Source organism: Myxocyprinus asiaticus, chromosome 25 (assembly GCF_019703515.2).
Source record: "Myxocyprinus asiaticus isolate MX2 ecotype Aquarium Trade chromosome 25, UBuf_Myxa_2, whole genome shotgun sequence".
In the NCBI taxonomy this organism is placed as follows: domain Eukaryota; kingdom Metazoa; phylum Chordata; class Actinopteri; order Cypriniformes; family Catostomidae; genus Myxocyprinus; species Myxocyprinus asiaticus.
The window spans coordinates 46447644-46468530 of record NC_059368.1 but is presented as its reverse complement, the minus strand read 5'-3'; the positions used below and the strand labels follow the sequence as shown (position 1 = coordinate 46468530).

Genomic DNA, 20887 nt, shown 5'->3' with positions numbered 1-20887 from the left:
CACTTAAAATCATAACATGTTTTAACTGTAATACATCTCATTAAAAAAAAAAAAAAAAAAAAAATGGTACCATGGACCATGTCTAAAAATACATTGTAATAACATTGTACATTTTTGTCAGAAAGAAAAATGAAAGATAACAGAGTAGGGTGTTAAAAGGCAATAATGATTGCACTTTATTTTACAGTAGGTGTACTTACAGTGCACTTACCTAAGAAAGTAATGAGTAATGTTAGGTAACTACATATACTTAATATGGATTAAGGTTAGGGTTGGGACCTAGTAATAACTGTAGTTGTTGTAATTATATAGTACATAAATATAGAACAGTACTGTAAAATAAAGTGCTACTGCAATAATTGTAAAATTAGAAACAAATGTTTATACACTGAATGAAAAATTAATTCTAAAATACAGCAAACAAAATCTGTTACATATAAGTGTATAACATAAAAAAAAAAAAAAAAAATCCTTTTTTTTCTTTCACCCGTGCTGAGGTCAATGCACAACACTCATGTGGTAGGATCCCATATGTTCATTAACACTGATAAGTGATCATCAGTTATCAGATTACATGACAGAAAAGACAAATGAAAAATGTTCATTGCTAAGCAGTGTTTATTTGTTCAAAGCATGTATGTGTGGACAGCTAACACAAACATTCACAGAGAATTATCATTGAAAACCACTGACAATCAAAATGAGCATTGTGAAGCTTTAGCTGAGTCCAGAGTCCTGGTGCGGATTTGAATGGAACTTGAGATATCTGCTGCACATGTGAGTGGGAGATGGATACTGGTATATAGCTTAATCAGATCAGTCATTTGAACTACTGCAAAACTTGTTCTGCAAATGTAGACCCAGCTCTGCTTTATTGGTGTTTTACAGTGTTCTTCAATTTCAAATTGTTCAAGCAGACATTTCTGAAATCTGATTGGATGAGCTGCGTTCAGGGATGTTGTTAATTACTGATAAATACCGTATTCTATAGTACACACATTCTATAGTAATGCACCAAATTGCTTTGTCGCTTGGCAGCTCTAAACAGCCAACAGTTAGGCCAATGTTTCTTGGTGCAAGAACTGTTTATTCCAATTATTTATATTAGTAAATATAACTATTTTTGGAACAATAGTGTCTTTTATCATTTTGCTGTTGCTGCCATTTTATAAAAGCAATTATTAAATAACTTTCTGAAATAGTAGATTTGGACTGGTCAATGACGGCATTGTACGGTCAAATATTTCTCTATAAAAGTGACCGCTGCAAACAGCCGAGTGATTTTCTATGTAGCTGTTCTAGTTTTATGGCTCTCATATCACTTTGCACTCTTTCTACTCTCATGACAACAACTGAACTCAAATCAACATTTAAGGTCCATTTATGTATGTATTTGGTAAACTGTGTAATAAGCAGAATAATGTGCAGTTAGCCGGACTTTATCGCAAATTAAACCCCGTCAGGGTGATACAAGAACCCATTACCGATCACCCATACAACATTTATTTTACACTACCAGCTGACTGTATTATCCCTTTCTAAGCCATTCAAGGCTGTGCGATTTTACCATGATCAGTGTTGGGTGTAATCTGATTACAAAGTAATTAGTGACTGTAATCAAATTACTTTTAAAGTCAACACGTAGTGTAACATATCATTTTAAATTATTGTAATCAAATTACATTCAATGAAGTTCCTTACTTTTAAGTACACTCCTTAGGTTACACATTAATAAAATATTATGTAGAATACATTTATGAATTTTGTTCATGCGGTTCTGTCAGCAGATGTGTGGCCCCAAATAAAGGTGCTGAGTGTGTGACCACATGTGACAATGAATAAGCAGGAACTATAGATATATTTCCAGTTGTTGAGCGGAAAAACTTTTCTGTGAAAAAATGTTTCAGAAAGTAACTTTAAAGTAATTAGTAATGTGATTAAATTTTTTGCTGAAGTAATCAGTGAAGTAAACTGATTACAGTTTTTTTTTTTTTTTGGAGTCACTTCTCACTGTGCTTAAGAGCACTACATTGTCATGGTAAAACAACTGTAACACATGGCCTCTCGTGGCTTATTGCTTTAGAACTCTCATCTGAAATTATCAAATGTAAAGTTGTTTCTCACGTGGTTTATTCTGCCTTGGCAGCACATGCTTTTGCTGAAAACACAAGCCATTACTGTTAACGTTGATATGTAGAGCAAAGACAGCCCTACACAAAATGTACAGTAGCAGTGAATTATGCTTTAATAACTGGCTGGATTCAGCACAACAGCCAACCCGCATATTCAGTTTACAGTAAGCGGAGATGCATTAAGAAAACAATCCAATTGAATGTAATACTGAAGTCATCACAAGAAATGTGCACCTGCGTGTCCAAAAAAAAAAAAAAAAAAAAAAAAAAGAAAATCACACTGCATTCACGCAATCCTCAAACTGCATGCATGAACATGTCAACACAAAGCCCTATTCCACTTTTTTCCTTTTTAAATAAAATAATCTGCTTTCTACATCCACCTTTCACAGGTATGGAAATAGAGCATTTATACAGGCTCTCTCCTTGGTGAAGTCCAGATGGATGTGTATGTGTGTGTATGCGCACGCTTGGGGTGTGATGAGTATTGCCAGATCATCCTTTCAAAGTTCATCCCTGTAAAAAAAAAACAAAAAAAAAACAGAGAAAACATTACTATGGACATCAAAGATATTAATCTGAATTCATGCAATGCATAACACATAACATTTTGAAGCACTGTAGGGGGCACACATGTAATCACTGCTCCTAATTGTAATTAAAGGCCCTAAATGTAACTTTGTGTAATTTTGGTACTTAATGTAAGAACTTTTGGTCTTAAAAAACAGTTCACCCAAAAATGAAAATTCATCATTTACTCACCCTCATGTCATCCCAGATGTGTGTGACTTTCTTTCTTCTGCAGAACACAAATGAAGATTTTTAGAAGAATATTTCAGCTCTGTAGGTCCATACAATGCAAGTGAATGGTGACCAGAACTTTGTAGCTCCAAAAATCACATAAAGGCAGCATAAAAGTATGACTCCAGTGTTTAAATACATATCTTCAGAAGTGATCCAATCACAGCACGGGTAGATTTTTGCCCATTGCGCCAATTTAGCATGGCATGTTGAACGAATGTCTCTTTAAGGTTTGACATCAAAAGTAGAGAATAACGTGATTATTTCAAATGTCATGTAAATGCAGATTTCTTGCTTTGTCTGATTTTCTAAATAAGCTTATTTTTGGGAGTAATCAGCGTATTGTTGTGCATGTAAATGTGCTCACTGATTAAAACACTGGAGTCTTATGGATTACTTTTATGATGCCTTTATGTGCTTTATGGAGCTTCAAATTATTGGCACCCATTCACTTGTATTGTATGGACCTACAGAGCTGAAACATTCTTCTAAATATCTTCATTTGTGTTCTGCAGAAGAAAGAAAGTCATACACATCTGGGATGGCATGAGGGTGAGTAAATGATGAAAGAATATACATTTGTGGGTGAACTGTACCTTTAAGGTTTATAGTTTTAATAACTAATTAATAAATGATTCATAGGTATAAAATGTAAAACTTAATACAAAGGCTGTCAATTGATTAAATTATTTGATCAAATTAATTACACAATCTGCTGTTTAATTAATCTGATTAATCTTAGTTAACCGCATTTCAATATTTGCTGAGAAAAGCCCCAAAATAAAGATCATTCAAAGACATCACGTTATTGTTGCTGACTTGCAAAAACATGAAGGCATTACTTCAAGCTTATTACATATTGGTCAGGAAGCATAATTGTGTTAACACGCTAATTTGTATGTAATTAATTACACTAAATAAACACATTAAACTGACAGCTCTAGTTATTGCACTGAGGCATATTATCACATTTAGAACCAAGTATTACATCTGTGCCCTTTACACGTGTTTACTTGACAGTATAAACACAAACACTTGCAAAAAATCCTTTTAACGCATTTTCAAATGTTTGTTCACACTGCACACAATTCATGAAACATTATAGCGAAATAAAACTGAAATTGAATGGGTAAAATATGAAAATAGTATTGAGAGTTTCCAAGCTTTCCTTCAATTTCTCTAAAAACAAATTGTCACATCAGGAAATTGAAATTGGATGAGTTAATGTTTTAAAGCTGCCTCAGTACTTTCAACAGAGTTGAAAGCAATACTGGGACATTGAGAAAATGGACTAATTTAATAGCTCTAAAGCAAAAGATTAGACTTTTTCAAGAAAATTAAAAATATATACAGTTGTGCTCAAAAGTTTGCATACCCTGGCAGAAATTGTGAAATTTTGGCATTGATTTATTTAAGGATAGTGATCATATGAAGCCATTTATTATCACATACAGGTGCATCTCAATAAATTAGAATGTCGTGGAAAAGTTCATTTATTTCAGTAATTCAACTCAAATTGTGAAACTCGTGTATTAAATAAATTCAGTGCACACAGACTGAAGTCGTTTAAATCTTTGGTTCTTTTAATTGTGATGATTTTGGCTCACATTTAACAACAACCCACCAATTCACTATCTCAACAAATTAGAATATGGTGACATGCCAATCAGCTAATCAACTCAAAACACCTGCAAAGGTTTCCTGAGCCTTCAAAATGGTCTCTCAGTTTGGTTCACTAGGCTACACAATCATGGGGAAGACTGCTGATCTGACAGTTGTCCAGAAGACAATCATTGACACCCTTCACAAGGAGGGTAAGCCACAAACATTCATTGCCAAAGAAGCTGGCTGTTCACAGAGTGCTGTATCCAAGCATGTTAACAGAAAGTTGAGTGGAAGGAAAAAGTGTGGAAGAAAAAGATGCACAACCAACCGAGAGAACCACAGCCTTATGATTGTCAAGCAAAATCGATTCAAGAATTTGGGTGAACTTCACAAGGAATGGACTGAGGCTGGGGTCAAGGCATCAAGAGCCACCACACACAGACATGTCAAGGAATTTGGCTACAGTTGTCGTATCCCTCTTGTTAAGCCACTCCTGAACCACAGACAACGTCAGAGGCGTCTTACCTGGGCTAAGGAGAAGAAGAACTGGACTGTTGCCCAGTGGTCCAAAGTCCTCTTTTCAGATGAGAGCAAGTTTTGTATTTCATTTGGAAACCAAGGTCCTAGAGTCTGGAGGAAGGGTGGAGAAGCTCATAGCCCAAGTTGCTTGAAGTCCAGTGTTAAGTTTCCACAGTCTGTGATGATTTGGGGTGCAATGTCATCTGCTGGTGTTGGTCCATAGTGTTTTTTGAAAACCAAAGTCACTGCACCCGTTTACCAAGAAATTTTGGAGCACTTCATGCTTCCTTCTGCTGACCAGCTTTTTAAAGATGCTGATTTCATTTTCCAGCAGGATTTGGCACCTGCCCACACTGCCAAAAGCACCAAAAGTTGGTTAAATGACCATGGTGTTGGTGTGCTTGACTGGCCAGCAAACTCACCAGACCTGAACCTCATAGAGAATCTATGGGGTATTGTCAAGAGGAAAATGAGAAACAAGAGACCAAAAAATGCAGCTGAGCTGAAGGCCACTGTCAAAGAAACCTGGGCTTCCATGCCACCTCAGCAGTGCCACAAACTGATCACCTCCATGCCATGCCGAATTGAGGCAGTAATTAAAGCAAAAGGAGCCCCTACCAAGTATTGAGTACATATACAGTAAATGAACATACTTTCCAGAAGGCCAACAATTCACTAAAAATGTTTTTTTTATTGGTCTTATGATGTATTCTAATTTTTTGAGATAGTGAATTGGTGGGTTGTTGTTAAATGTGAGCCAAAATCATCACAATTAAAAGAACCAAAGACTTAAACTACTTCAGTCTGTGTGCATTGAATTTATTTAATACACGAGTTTCACAATTTGAGTTGAATTACTGAAATAAATGAACTTTTCCACGACATTCTAATTTATTGAGATGCACCTGTAGTTGTTTGGCTTCTTTTTAAATCATAATGATAACAGAAATCACCCAAATGGCCCTGATCAAAAGTTTACATACCCTTGAATGTTTGGCCTTGTTACGGACACACAAGGTGACACACACAGGTTTAAATGGCAATTAAAGGTTAATTTCCCACACCTGTGGCTTTTTAAATTGCAATTAGTGCCTGTGTATAAATAGTCAATGAGTTTGTTAGCTCTCACGTGGATGCACTGAGCAGGCTAGATACTGAGTCATGGGGAGCAGAAAAGAACTGTCAAAAGACCTGCGTAACAAGGTAATGGAACTTTATAAAGATGGAAAAGGATATGAAAAGATATCCAAAGCCTTGAAAATGCCAGTCAGTACTGTTCAAACACTTATTAAGAAGTGGAAAATTCGGGGATCTCTTGATACCAAGCCAAGGTCAGGTAGACCAAGAAAGATTTCAGCCACAACTGCCAGAATAATTGTTCGGGATACAAAGAAAAACCCACAGGTAACCTCAGGAGAAATACAGGCTGCTCTGGAAAAAGACAGTGTGGTTGTTTCAAGAAGCACAATACGACGATACTTGAACAAAAATGAGCTGCATGGTCGAGTTGCCAGAAAGAAGCCTTTACTGCGCCAATGCCACAAAAAAGCCCGGTTTCAATATGCCCGACAACACCTTGACACACCTCACAGCTTCTGGCACACTGTATTTGGAGTGATGAGACCAAAATAGAGCTTTATGGTCACAACCGTAAGTACTATGTTTGGAGAGGGGTCAACAAGGCCTATAGTGAAAAGAATACCATCCCCACTGTGAAGCATGGTGGTGGCTCACTGATGTTTTGGGGGTGTGTGAGCTCTAAAGGCACGGGGAATCTTGTGAAAATTGATGGCAAGATGAATGCAGCATGTTATCAGAAAATACTGCCAGACAATTTGCATTCTTCTGCACTAAAGCTGCACATGCAACACTCTTGGACTTTCCAGCATGACAGTGACCCTAAGCACAAGGCCAAGTTGACCCTCCAGTGGTTACAGCAGAAAAAGGTGAAGGTTCTGGAGTGGCCATCACAGTCTCCTGACCTTAATATCATCAAGCCACTCTGGGGAGATCTCAAACGTGCGGTTCATGCAAGACGACCAAAGACTTTGCATGACCTGGAGGCATTTTACCAAGATGAATGGGCAGCTATACCACCTGCAAGAATTTGGGGACTCATAGACAACTATTACAAAAGACTGCACGCTGTGATTGATGCTAATACACAGTATTAAGAACTAAGGGTATGCAGACTTTTGAACAGGGGTCATTTCATTTTTTTCTTTGTTGTCATGTTTTGTTTTATGATTGTGCCATTCTGTTATAACCTACAGTTGAATATGAATCCCATAAGAAATAAATGTGTTTTGCCTGCTCACTCATGTTTTCTTTAAAAATGGTACATATATTACCAATGCTCCAAGGGTATGCAAACTTTTGAGCACAAATGTATATATAATATAAATTAAATATTTCATTCACAAATAGCAAATAGGGAAAACACACCACCTCTAATAAAGTGATTCAAATACCTTATACATTAAAAAAAAAATAAAAATAATAATAATAATATAATAGAAGAATATAACTAAACCTAAAACCAGGGTAGAAATAGCTATTTCTAGCCAATGAAACATTTCAGAGCCAAGCATAATTAGAAACAAAATTTTGTTTGGTCCTAATCATGAGAGAGAAAAAAAACAGATAAGTTGCACCCATATATGTCGCACTGATAGCCTGACATGTTGCAATTCATGGCATGGGATGAATTGGACACCAAATACGCGCCCGCATCAATCACCCAACATCAGTGTATGACCTCTGATGCTCTTGTGTCTGAATGGGGGCAAATCCATGCAGCTATATTCTAACATCAAGTATGACTTTCTTCAGCAGAATACAAATGAAGATTTTTAGAAGAATATTTCAGCTCTGTAGTTCCATACAATGCAAGTCAACAGAGTCCAAAGCTTTGAAGCTCCAAAAAGCACATAAAGGCAGCATAAAAGTAATCCATGTATGGACCTACAGAGCTGAAATATTCTTCTAAAAATCTACAAATTCTGAGAGAATTTTCATTTTTGGGTGAACTAAAACTGATGTTTATTGTAAATTGGTATATGTCTCATCACTGTCATAACTGTTATATTGCTTGGAACTGCACCCAAGACTTTCACACACTGTTGAAATGTGTATATGGTTGAGTGACAATAAAGGGATTTGATTTTATTTGACTATCCCTTTAAGAGCTGTCAATCAAATATATTTCTGAAGTTTTGTAACCCTATTAGCTATGGCTCTCTGACTGAATGTTTTTACTAGGGGTTTGATGATACGCCTCATTGTGTGGGGATGTGAGGAGTTGCATGTGACAGAGCACCGGTAATCCTGTTTATAAGCACAATGTTATGATGGACAGAACATTTTTAACTGGTTGCATAAAGTACTTTGTAAAGAAAAACACTCTGAATAGGCTACTTTAAAATGCTACTACCATCTCTATGACTGCTGTTAGCATATGTGTTTTGGTGTACAATGTGTTTGACTGGCCAACATCAATTCCACATAAATTATGTAAATAAGTTGCTTTGGACTTTAAGTGCACCCCCCCCCCCCCAATGTAAAATTACATGGTTTTCCATGATTTTTAGAAAATCCCTGATGTTTCTTTCTGAGGTTTTCCATGACTGTGTTTCAATCCCTGTTTTAAAAGCAATACGAGATGATTTTCCTCATGACAGAACCCAGAACCTTTACACAAAATTTCAAACCCCATACAAATGTGGCTTGAATAGTTTTTTGTAACAAAAAAAAAAAAAAAAAGATTTCTTGGGGCTTATTTGCCATTCTGACTACAAACAACAAAACACATCTAAGTCAGACATGCCTTAAAATCTAATTTAGACAGCCAGTGTAAACAAAGCAATAATGTCAAGTGTAAACACGTTTTGATGAGTTGTTCATGCTTTCATATGTCATTGTTCAGAAAGCATTATGAAAAAACAGCAAATTCATGCCCATTCCAGCAGTAAAGTGCAAACTAGGGATTTCTAAACCAAAACATATGGTTTTAGTCAAATCAGGCATGCTGGTGGGTTAAGTCGCAAAAATGCGCAGCTGTTTATCATGGCATGGAGCAGCAAAAAGATGACAAGTGGCAAACACAGCCTCTGTCTGCTGCGGACCACACCGCTTCACCTGCGCCCTAGAAGAAAGAGGAGACAGAGGACAGACAGGAAGTCACTTCCACCTGGACCACTGCTTGTCTTTGTCTGTTAAAGGCACATAAATCACGCCCATCAGTGGCTTCATTTTGGTGCTGCCATCCTCTAGTTTGTCATACTGCTCCAACATCTGGTTTCCTCCTGCTGGCCCGACTGGCAGAATCAGACGCCCACCTGGCTTCAGCTGGTCCAACAACTATAAAACAAACACACACATATATACAACAATATGGCAAGGCACTATTTTTAAACAGAAAAAGAGTTTCTCACAAAAGAACATTTTTCCATTTATTATACCTTAAATGGTGCACTCTGCTAAAGTTTTACCCCTAAAGAAATGAATAGCACTTATGAATTAAGTCCATTATTTTTTTTTTTTTTTACTCTTAAAACAGAGAGACAAGTCAAATTATTTACCAGAATGTGGTAATCAACATTATGCCAAAAACGCTGTTAATAAAACTTAACTTCATTATTGTGAAAAAATATATGGTATTGATCCTGGAACATTCCTTAAAGGATACATCTTATCCAGCAAGTGACCAATCTGTATATGTGTTTTAAGGGAAACATACTGCTTGTGGCACGGTGGGAGCTGCAGCTCCGACATGTATGGCATCATAGGGAGCTTCCTCTGTATGGCCCATTCTTCCATCTCCAACTGTAAGCACACAGCATTAGTACACAACAATACAATACGGCTGAGCCCATTTCACTACTCTGTCTTTATTATTAATGGTACATTCACGTTGTGTCAGAATTTATTTCCAAGTTATTCGTTTCTATAACAACACTCATAATGCCAAAATGGCTTTGTTGTTGATAACAACAAAATATTTATAAATACATCAATTTAATAAATTAACCTCTATATGTTGTTGTGAAATATTTAAGAACCAAAAGAGTGCTTCAGGTAACAACGGCATAATAAAATGGCATAACAAACTGAAATATGTGTTAACAACTTTTAATTGTTGAGGTCATTTTGGTTCTTTTTACATGACATTGCGACTTTCAAGTGGGAGCTTTCACAGACTTACAAATTGTAATTATGGTAATTCTGACATGACGTGAATGCACCATGAAGGTATTGTAAGTCACTTTTAAAACCACACAGATTTTACTCTATTGATGTTTCATTCTTTGCAATTTCAAAATGGATTTAAATATGGTAAAATGTATTAAATGGAATGAGTACATTGTAAAAAAATATATATATTAAACATAAATTGTAGGAATGCAGAAATCAGTAACTGCTGATATTAAGTATCTCATGAATATGGAGATAAAAAAATATCAAAACATCTCACAAATGCACACAACAATCCACAAATTTGAATTCACAAATGCTTGCATCATAATGCACAAATAAAAGTTATACAATGATTTATTTGCTCACAGTACAGTACACGAATGCACACATAAATGCTGAGACTTTTTTTCACCGGTATTCTGCCTCGAGGATGCCCATAAATATGCGTTTGCATTTGTGGATATTTTTGAAACTCTTGTTCCACGGCCTTGATTAAAAAATATGACTAAACTGATCTCCAATGTATGTGGATTGGCCTTCTTCATCTTTCTTTTTAACAGCTGATCGCAAACTAAAATGGTTCATTAACGCCATCTGCTGTTAGCTTAGACCAGAGACATCAGTCTGGATCATCACAGAGGGATGAAATGTGGGCGAGTTTAGTAAATTCTTTGCTTTATTTTAATTGCAAAATGTCCTTAAGTTATATAAAAATACTGTTTATACTATAATAAACAAACAATTTGTCTACTGTACTTATTTCTCTTTTTTTTTTTTTTTGAGACAGACTATATGCAGCACGGTCTATCTGGCACTGTATAACACATCTTTCTAATGATTTATCAGATATTTTGGTTCTCAAATATATTTAAATAATAATATGGGTTATTATTGCTTTTATATATTTTCATCGACACATAATATTCAATGGTATTCCACACTATGTAGGAAGCCGGTCCTTGCAAAGAATATTATGACTTTAGTTAAACGCTTGGAAAGTGAGTAGCTTGTTTTTTTGTTTATGGTGTTGGATTCCCTTACTGACAGTAATAAAATACATAAACACTTTTAATTTTAAGTCTTTGAACAAACATTCCCACATACTTCAAAAGCGCATTTTGTTATCAAGATTTATTAGGAATATTTTCAAAGTTCAAACAACATTATGACAGATCCCATAAAGCGCAGTGGTAATGCATTTTGTGCAAAATCATCAGTGACTGACGTATGTTAGAAGTGAAACTTGAGTGAGCAAGAATATGCAATTTTACATATGTACTGTTTTGATTTCGTTCTTTGATTCTGCACTTGCATAGCATCCTTGCATTCCTTCCTCATCTTTTACAAGGGAGGAGTGAAAAAAAAGAAAACACAATTATTAAATAACAAATTAATTATTAATTCATTAATAAATACTAAATAAAAAAACATATCGCCAATATTTATCATAAGCGTATAAACTCATGCTCTCTTGGTAATTTTTTTTTCAATTAACATTTTTTATTGATTCGTAGATATATAACAAAGAAAAACACAACATATATACATTGAGTCAACATTTAACCCCCACTACTACCCATCCCCAACGAATACACACACACATTTAACCCCCAAAAAAAAGAAAACAAAAAAGAAAATATAATAATCATACATAATTAAAACTATACTTCTCTCTCCACAGCCCCACCCCAAGAGTCCCCCAAAAACGCCAAATAACTGCCACACTAACTGTCAAACAAATCTCGAACCCCCAGCCTTCTACACGACACCTCCTTGAAAGCTGCCACCCTCCCCATCTCCGCACACCACTCTGGAAATGAGGGCGCTCCATCCGACTCCCATCCCCTGTCTTGGTAATTATTAATAATTTCCTTGGACAAAATACAACTGCAGGTAAGACTGTTCTACCAACACTGCTGTTGTATACAGTGCATCCGGAAAGTATTCACAGCGCTTCACTTTTTCCACATTTTGTTATGTTACAGCCTTATTCCAAACTGGATTAAATTCATTATTTTCCTCAAAATTCTACAAACAATACCCCATAATGACAACGTGAAAGAAGTTTGTTTGAAATCTTTGCAAATTTATTAAAAATAAAAAACGAAAAAAAAAAAATCACATGTACATAAGTATTCACAGCCTTTGCTCAATACTTTGTTGAAGCACCTTTGACACCAATTACAGCCTCAAGTCTTTTTGAGTATGATGCTACAAGCTTGGCACACCTATTTTTGGGCAGTTTCTCCCATTCTTCTTTGCAGGACCTCTCAAGCTCCATCAGGTTGGATGGGGAGTGTCGGTGCACAGCCATTTTCAGATCTCTCCAGAGATGTTCAATCGGGTTCAAGTCTGGGCTCTGGCTGGGCCATTCAAGGACATTCACAGAGTTGTCCCGGAGCCACTCCTTTGTTATCTTGGCTGTGTGCTTAGGGTCGTTGTCCTGTTGGAAGATGAACCTTCGCCCCAGTCTGAGGTCCAGAGCACTCTGGAGCAGGTTTTCATCAAGGATGTCTCTGTACATTGCTGCATTCATCTTTCCCTCGATCCTGACTAGTCTCCCAGTTCCTGCCGCTGAAAAACATCCACACAGCATGATGCTGCCACCACCATGCTTCACTGTAGGGATGGTATTGGCCAGGTGATGAGCGGTGCCTGGTTTCCTCCAGACATGATGCTTGCCATTCAGGCCAAAGAGTTCAATCTTTGTTTCTCATGGTCTGAGAGTCCTTCAGGTGCCTTTTGGCAAACTCCAGGCGGGCTGTCATGTGCCTTTTACTGAGGAGTGGTTTCCGTCTGGCCACTCTACCATACAGGCCTGATTGGTGGAGTGCTGCAGAGATGGTTGTTCTTCTGGAAGGTTCTCCTCTCTCCACAGAGAAATGCTGGAGCTCTGTCAGAGTGACCATCAGGTTCTTGGTCACCTCCCTGACTAAGGCCCTTCTCCCCCGATCGCTCAGTTTGGCCGGGGGCGGCCAGCTCTAGGAAGAGTCCTGGTGGTTCCAAACTTCTTCCATTTACGGGTGATGGAGGCCACTGTGCTCATTGGGACCTTCAATGCTGCAGACGTTTTTCTGTACCCTTCACCAGATCTGTGCCTCGATACAATCCTGTCTCGGAGGTCTACAGACAATTCCTTGGACTTCATGGCTTGGTTTGTGCTCTGACATGCACTGTTAACTGTGGGACCTTATATAGACAGGTGTGTGCCTTTCCAAATCATGTCCAATCAACTGAATTTACCACAGGTGGACTCCAATCAAATTGTAGAAATATCTCAAGGATGATCAGTGGAAACAGGATGCACCTGAGCTCCATTTTGAGTGTCATGGCAAAGGCTGTGAATACTTATGTACATGTGAGTTTTTTATTTTTAATAAATTTGCAAAGATTTCAAACAAACTTCTTTCACGTTGTCATTATGGGGTATTGTTTGTAGAATTTTGAGGAAAATAATGAATTTAATCCATTTTGGAATAAGGCTGTAACATAAAATGTGTAAAAAGTGAAGCGCTGTGAATACTTTCCGGATGCACTGTATCCAGCAAACGTAAAAAGAAATCATACGGGGTGAAAAGTTGTTTGTTTGTTCTATTGTAAAACTCATTCAATAGTTAATTGTTTTAACAGCTGCTGAAGCTGTACATAAATGGAGATGTCACATGGGATCTGTTACTTTACAAATCACAGTCGTTTGTGATTATTGGATAAGGATTTTTCAATTATAATTTTATAGAGGTCGGGGCAGATTTCAATTTGCATCTCCAGTACAAATCATTTTAATTAATAGATTTCAACACAAATATTGTCTTGAGTACAATTGTCTTCAGTGAGTTAAAAAACATCCTTAGAATTGAATGCAGCCAATGGAGGATTCCGCTTCTAAAGCCGGTAAACATCCCCTTGAACGCACGTTCATTTAGTGTCAAAGAAATTTTGAAGGCAATCAAGATTAGCTTGCTCATATTCCTGAATCAAGGCTGTGGAACAACTATCTAAAAATACAAAAGCATATTCACAAACATCCTCGAGGCAGAATACCAATGGAAAAAGTCTCAGCATTTATGTGTGCATTTGTAGACAGTACCATGAGAAAAGATATCATTGTATTGCTTATATTTGTGCATTCTCATACATGCATTTGTGAATTGAGCAGATCTGTTGCATACATTTGTGGATTGCTGTTTGCATGTGTGGATCTGTTGCGTGCATTTGTGGGTTGAGCACGCATGTGGATCTGTAGTTCATCAGGAATTCCCCTATTAAACATGACTGTTAAACAGTGAAATAACGCTGACTGATTGCTTCAACAGAAACATAAATCCATTAATTCACAACCTCGGAGCTCACGGTAGGTCTGGCTTTAAAAGTCAATAAGTTATTGTTCTTGTTAAAATAGTTCACCATCATTTACTCACCCTCATGTCGCCTTCAAACCTGTATGACTTTCTTCTGTGAAAAAAAAAAAAAAAGAAGATATTTTTAAAAATGTCTGTTTTTTTTTTTTTGTCCAAACAATGAAAGTCAACTGACTTTCATTTATTGACAAAAACAAGTGAAACATCCTTCAAAATATCTTATTTTGTGTTCCACAGAAGAAAGAAAGTCATACAGGTTTGAAGGCGACATGAGGGTGAGTAAATGATGGTCTCTATTTATGGCTCAGTTCCATCCTTCAAAGTAAATCTATGAGATATTTCAACCATTTTATCATCCGCCAAGGAACAAAACGCAAGTCTGATTTCTTAGTTTATATTTTCATCAGAACACTTGAGAGGCACTTCACGCGTTCTTCCGGACAGGACCTGCTCCAGTTGACATCCACTTGCGAATAAAAATAACCACGATCAGACGATTATTTAATAATCGCGACAGGCCTATGCCCAAGTATAATACTGAGAGCAAGGGGTTCTTCAAAATCCCTACCACTAAGTGCAGATAAGAAAGCGCCAGTAATTAATTTTATGCCTGATTTCAATTGTAGTATATAGCAAAAAGTCTTGATATTGTTTTATTTATTTGTTATTTATATTGGTTTTATTTATTACTTTTTTAAAGACAAAATGTATAGATTTGTAATTTTGCTCATCATCTTGGTTTTCAAACATCACATGAAAATATTATCAGCTAATCCTATAAGCCAGAATATCAATATCCGTGCATCCCTAATAAACTGATATATTATGAAACAGTTTAAAATAGACAAAAACTTTTGTCAGAGACAAGAGATGGGCAAGTAGAATCAAACCAACCGATGAGTTTGACCCTCCCTGAAGAGATCAAACTAGGGTCGTCTTTCTTAACATTAGTTATGGATTCTTCCACTAGTTCCTTTATATGATCAATGCCAATCACCTTCCCTCTTGGACCAACCTGCAACACAACACACACACCCACTATAATAATACATCTAAAACAATACTGAGTGCTATGGTCACACTAAGGAGGACCAAACCTCCAAAAAACAAATGAATGTATTAATTAAAGAAAAATAAATGTAAACAAATAAATGGGTATTTAATGCATAACCTGTCAATGAACCTTTTTAATGATCGACTTCAAGATTTTTGTCTACTTCCCATATACAAGAAAGATATAAATGCAAGAACAAATAAATGTAATAAATAAAACCATAATAAACCAATAAATAAAAATGAATTAATTCAGAACTAAATTATGTAAAAATTTAAAAACATTACATTGTGTATTTCGTTTGGTCCTCTATATTACAAACACATTTACACTAAATTCAAATGTGTGATGACCGTGTTTGCATTTAATTATTAATTTGCATGTAATACTACAGAAATGTGAAAATCCTAAGCAATGCTGTGTTTGCGATATGTAAATGTAATTTACCATTCTGGCGAAGCAGACAGATAGGATTCCTGAGCCTGATCCCACATCTAGAGCCTTTGCTCCCTCGTACAGGTGATCATGGAGGAGCTCCAGCGCGTATGCGTGCTGCAGCACACCAGCACGGTTTAACATGTCAACGTCTGCCATTACAAAAGCTGCTAACTGCAAGAAATGCTCTTTTAACTTACCATATGTGGTGCACTGATTGTTGCTTGGTAACCTGTACGAAATGAATAAATGAAAAAAGACTTTAAAAAAAGAACCCATCGCCAAAGACAAGATAGGCCTACATCAAGAGCATCACCGGACTAACACCATCTACACTGGAAACGTCAAAGCTATACGTCACCTAAGAAAGTACACTAATAACAAACAATTTAGCCATAAGCGCGATGCTACGCTTGAGCAAGTGTAAAACTAAATTCTTTATTTTCAACGTAAATCCCAATATGGACATCGTATGAGTGATTCTGCTTTTGCACAAACACACAATACACAATAGGGTCATTCTGTGTCAAGTCAACCAGAGGTCCCTGGCTTTTTATTTTTATTTAATTTTACTAGTGAAAGGCAAACATAAATGATCATGAAACCAAAATATTTAATGCCATCATTTCAATGTTTACTGAGTAATCTGTTATTTTGTGGGGGGGTGTCAAATGACAATTTTCAACTATGATTTGGGGGGTGGAGGGAAGGGGCGTGACGAAGTCAGAGGAAAGAATACCCAACTTGAAATTTCCCACTTCCGACCTCAATGTGCTCCAGTCAATCACATGTCACGGTCACATTGTACACATGTCCGGTGTAGACTAAACACTGTTATATACACACAACTTAGTCAGCTTTGCACTGAGACATCTATAAACCAACAGACTTACTATAAAACAGAAGTCGACCGACAGTGGATTTTGCTAAAAAACACATTTTTCTTTCTTTACTATGACGGGCACAGACAAAGAGTCCAAAAATCCAAGATGTAGTTGTAGTTTATTTTTCAACAAAAAAAAAAGATTTGGTGCATAACGTGAGACTTTTAAGTATAAACGAGCCGAAATGATGCCAAAATGATGAAAAAACTATCGACAACTATCGCCACAGATTTTGCCAATATCGACAGTTCCAAAAAGCAAGTATTGGCACTAATTAATCGGTAAAACCGATATATCGGTCTAACTCTAATATAAAACACACTGTAGAAAGTAGTCATAGATGATATTGAGAATGAAATGATTACTTTGGATTGTGACACATACCTATAGATTGAGGCGAGTCCATATATGGATTACATCTGGAGAAATGGGCACGATCTGTAGCCAACATAACTTCATATACGCGGTCCGATTTAATGATCCCATTCTCTGGACAAGAAACACATAAATCGATAGGTTGATACCTATGTAATAATATATGTTCACTGTAAGTGTAATGTACAAGCTATTCCAATATCACACAGTTTTGCCTCTTTGCATGACTGCAGACATTTTGGAACATGGGAACTACAATCCCTTTAATCTGAAACTTGTCAGGGCGCACCTTTACACTTTTTTTTGTCATCTTTTATCAACAGTCATTTAATTTAGTACATTTTGGCCTCTGTGAAGTCTCAACTTCTTCATGTAAGTATGAAATGTTGAAGTAATGTCCGAATTAAACAAGTAATGTACACAATGAATCATGTTATCTAAATATCAGCTGTGTCATATCTAAAAATGCAACCAGCTGAACAATAAGCTATCATTTTGTATTACCATGGAGGATGCAGAGATCAACAAAAGAAGAGACATGCAAGATTGTTCATGTAGACGTTTACTGTACAGTACATCATTCTGTATGTCTACGGCATGTTCCTGCACTAAATATTGGAAGTGCCAGAGCAACAAAACCTTTGCAGCATGCCAGCAATGTTACGCTGGTATTCAAAACTAACATGCTACACATGCATAGTAAATACTATGCATTTACACTTTGACAGAGATGATTACTCACAGACTGAAGGCCTGAAAGCTAAATACACATTTATCTTTCTAAACTTTTACTTTGCACCCACCTTCACTTCCTCAGACATAATAAAGGTGCATCAAGACCAATGGTTTTATTTTTTTACATTTTCCCCTCCAATGTTTTCCAATCCTCCAGATTTTTTTATCCTTTTGTTATTAAAAACAGAATGCTTTTTAAAGGCTCTGTAATTCTGTGAAACGCTATCCTACACATTTGACCTGGTTATTTACAGCAGGCATGTGAATGCTGTAAATCAATAGTGGCATTGAGTGCCAAGACACTACCACATACAGACAACAGATCATTAAACACACTGATGGATGCTGATTTTAGGGGCAAAATCTGATGAGTCTTTTTCCCATTTTCTGCACTGAAATCTGTGGAATTTTACAGAATGGATTAAACATTGTAAAACATGTTAAACGGAGCTGAATACTACAGTTGTCTTGGTACCTGAAAGCCTTATCAAATGTATATTATTATTATTAAAACTAATTAATAATAAACATGCAAGGGGTCACAAGAAACATGCATTCGCATTCTGTGGAAATCTGCAGGTGCAGATTTCACCTGGGCCAGGTCACTTGGAAAGTAAGCTTTCCAGAAGAAAATTCTCCCAAAGTCATGGCTTGTGAACTCCAGGCATCAGGAAGAGCTAAGGTCAAAGTAAAAGCAGAATGCTTTGTGGTTGCTAAGGTGTTCTGAGTGTTTTAGCATGTTGTTATGTCATTGCTAGGTTGTCCTGGGTGGTTGCTAGGTGATTACTCACTGGTCCAAGCCAAAAAAGCCCACTCTCAAGTCTCAAAGACATTCTGGTCTCTAGATATTGCTTGAGTACCTCCATCAGTGCAAGTCTATTAGATTTTTTTTCTGTTGCATGGTCCACAAGGCGAAAGCCAAAAGTCAGATTGCTTTGAAAGCATCATGTAAAAGCCAATATTCATGTCTGTAGCATAAATGGTGTGAAGAGTTTAATACTTGGGGTTAGGGGTTTATTTAAACCCCTGACCCTACATATGAGCAACAGTAATAGTGATTGCTAAGGTAAGCACCACTAAATATAGCTCACTGAACACTTAACCCAAGAGTTGAAGCCAAGAGTTCAGGAGGATGGGTTACATGCCAGAAGAGTATTATTAGTCCCCGTAGGCAATGGTCAACTATTGGATTAGTTAAAAATGCTCATCTTTTGACCAGATGCACCACTGACAGCCTCCCCAAGTGCAGCAAAAAATACACCTGTGCAAAAGGTTTCTGTGCAATTTAACTTAATGACAAGTGGTGCTGGCCTTTCCAAATGTTCCGGATGCAGTGCTATGCAATACATGTTCAGTACAACATATGTCCAGTGGTGATACCTGTATGATATAATACATGTACATTAGTTACTTTTTGCAAACACTGCTGTGAAATTTGCATAAAACTTGCACAATTAGATACAATTCTGTAATGTAAAAAAGAGAGAAGCAAATGCTAATTGGTTAAAATCACATTCTGATCATTTCAAGGCAAACTTTTCAATAGAAATCAAAGTAAATCTGAGCCTGAATAAATGTAGCATCAATAAAGGTCCTAAAAGTCCTAAACTGCAGAAGCACACAATATTGAGTGACGTCATAACGCCATACGCTGCGCCACACCCACTAAACTCCAAGTACAAAATGCACATATGATCATCAAATAATCACCGGATATTTCAACAATTATTACAATATTATCTGGCGTTTAAGGAAACTTGAAATGATTTTAAGCTAAATGGCGCTATTTGTGTAGTTTATACTAAAAGAACACCCACCATATAATACAACACCTGTCACAACAATACAAAACAGGAAAAGAAAAGAAAAACATACGCATTTAACACATTAATCACGCAAAGAGAGCAGATTTGCAGGGGTTGATGAGTGACGATCGCATACTGTTCTGCTAGCAGCTAGCTAACAATAAATGAGGAGCATTGAGGCGCATTATAAAGTTTTAAACACACCACAGCAGTCATTATGTGTCTGTGTGAAATAATAACACACGCATGAACAAAAGTGACATAAAGTCGCACCGTTATAACACGCATGAGCCCAGTTTCCTTCAGTTGTAACGCAATGCTAGTACGCAGACGCGCACTTTACCTCACACAAGCGTCAACACACACCCGTTACTCAGCACTACTGTAAATAAGAGTGTTTTGCTCAAGTAAACATGCAGAGCTGATGAAACTCACTGCGGAGGTTGTTGACGAGCTCTGCGTGACTCGCTCCTCCGGATTTCCACGCCATTATTAAACACACTCTGCGGATCAAGTAGAGTGCGGCTGTCAGCGCCGCGCCTGCGCACACCGCCCTTCCGACCACCGTTACCACTTCCAACGCCGATACGTCACCAGACATGACACTGTGATCATGTATTCTGTGCAGTGTTTTCCCACATGATCATATTTGTTTATCGTTTCGGTTGTTTGGGAGTTAAGGAATTTTTCAGTGCTCTAGTAGCAGCGCGCCGCCAGCAGGAGGAGAGCACAAGCGTGTTACAGTGTGACGTAAGGGATTATAGGGGTGATAATCAAGGTGACCTAAGGGATTATTGGGGTGATAATCAAGGTGACGTAAGGGATTATAGGGGTGATAATCAAGGTGACGTAAATGATTATCGGGTGATTAATCAAGGTGACGTAAGGGATTACAGGGGTGATAATCAAGGTGACCTAATGGATTATTGGGGTGATAATCAAGGTGACGTAAGGTTGACGTAAGGGATTATTGAGGTGATAATCAAGG

General features: G+C 37.0%; 1 protein-coding gene across 2 annotated transcripts; it reads right to left on the bottom strand.

The window, feature by feature from the left end:
- Positions 1-600: 600 nt before the first annotated feature.
- Positions 601-20550, bottom strand: LOC127416164 (protein-L-isoaspartate(D-aspartate) O-methyltransferase-like). 2 transcript variants are annotated; one of them, XM_051655356.1, is made up of 8 exons: positions 20335-20550; positions 17369-17473; positions 16301-16332; positions 16113-16217; positions 15506-15626; positions 9796-9881; positions 9195-9416; positions 601-2648 (listed from the first exon to the last, which is right to left on the bottom strand). In XM_051655356.1, exons 1-7 carry the CDS (start codon positions 20498-20500, stop codon positions 9237-9239), a joined length of 795 nt encoding a protein of 264 aa, XP_051511316.1. In that variant the 5' UTR covers positions 20501-20550; the 3' UTR covers positions 601-2648; positions 9195-9236. The 2 variants fall into 2 exon arrangements, with proteins under 2 accessions (XP_051511316.1, XP_051511315.1); XM_051655355.1 differs by having other exon boundaries at positions 9247-9416; positions 20335-20546.
- Between the last annotated feature and the right edge of the window lie 337 nt (positions 20551-20887).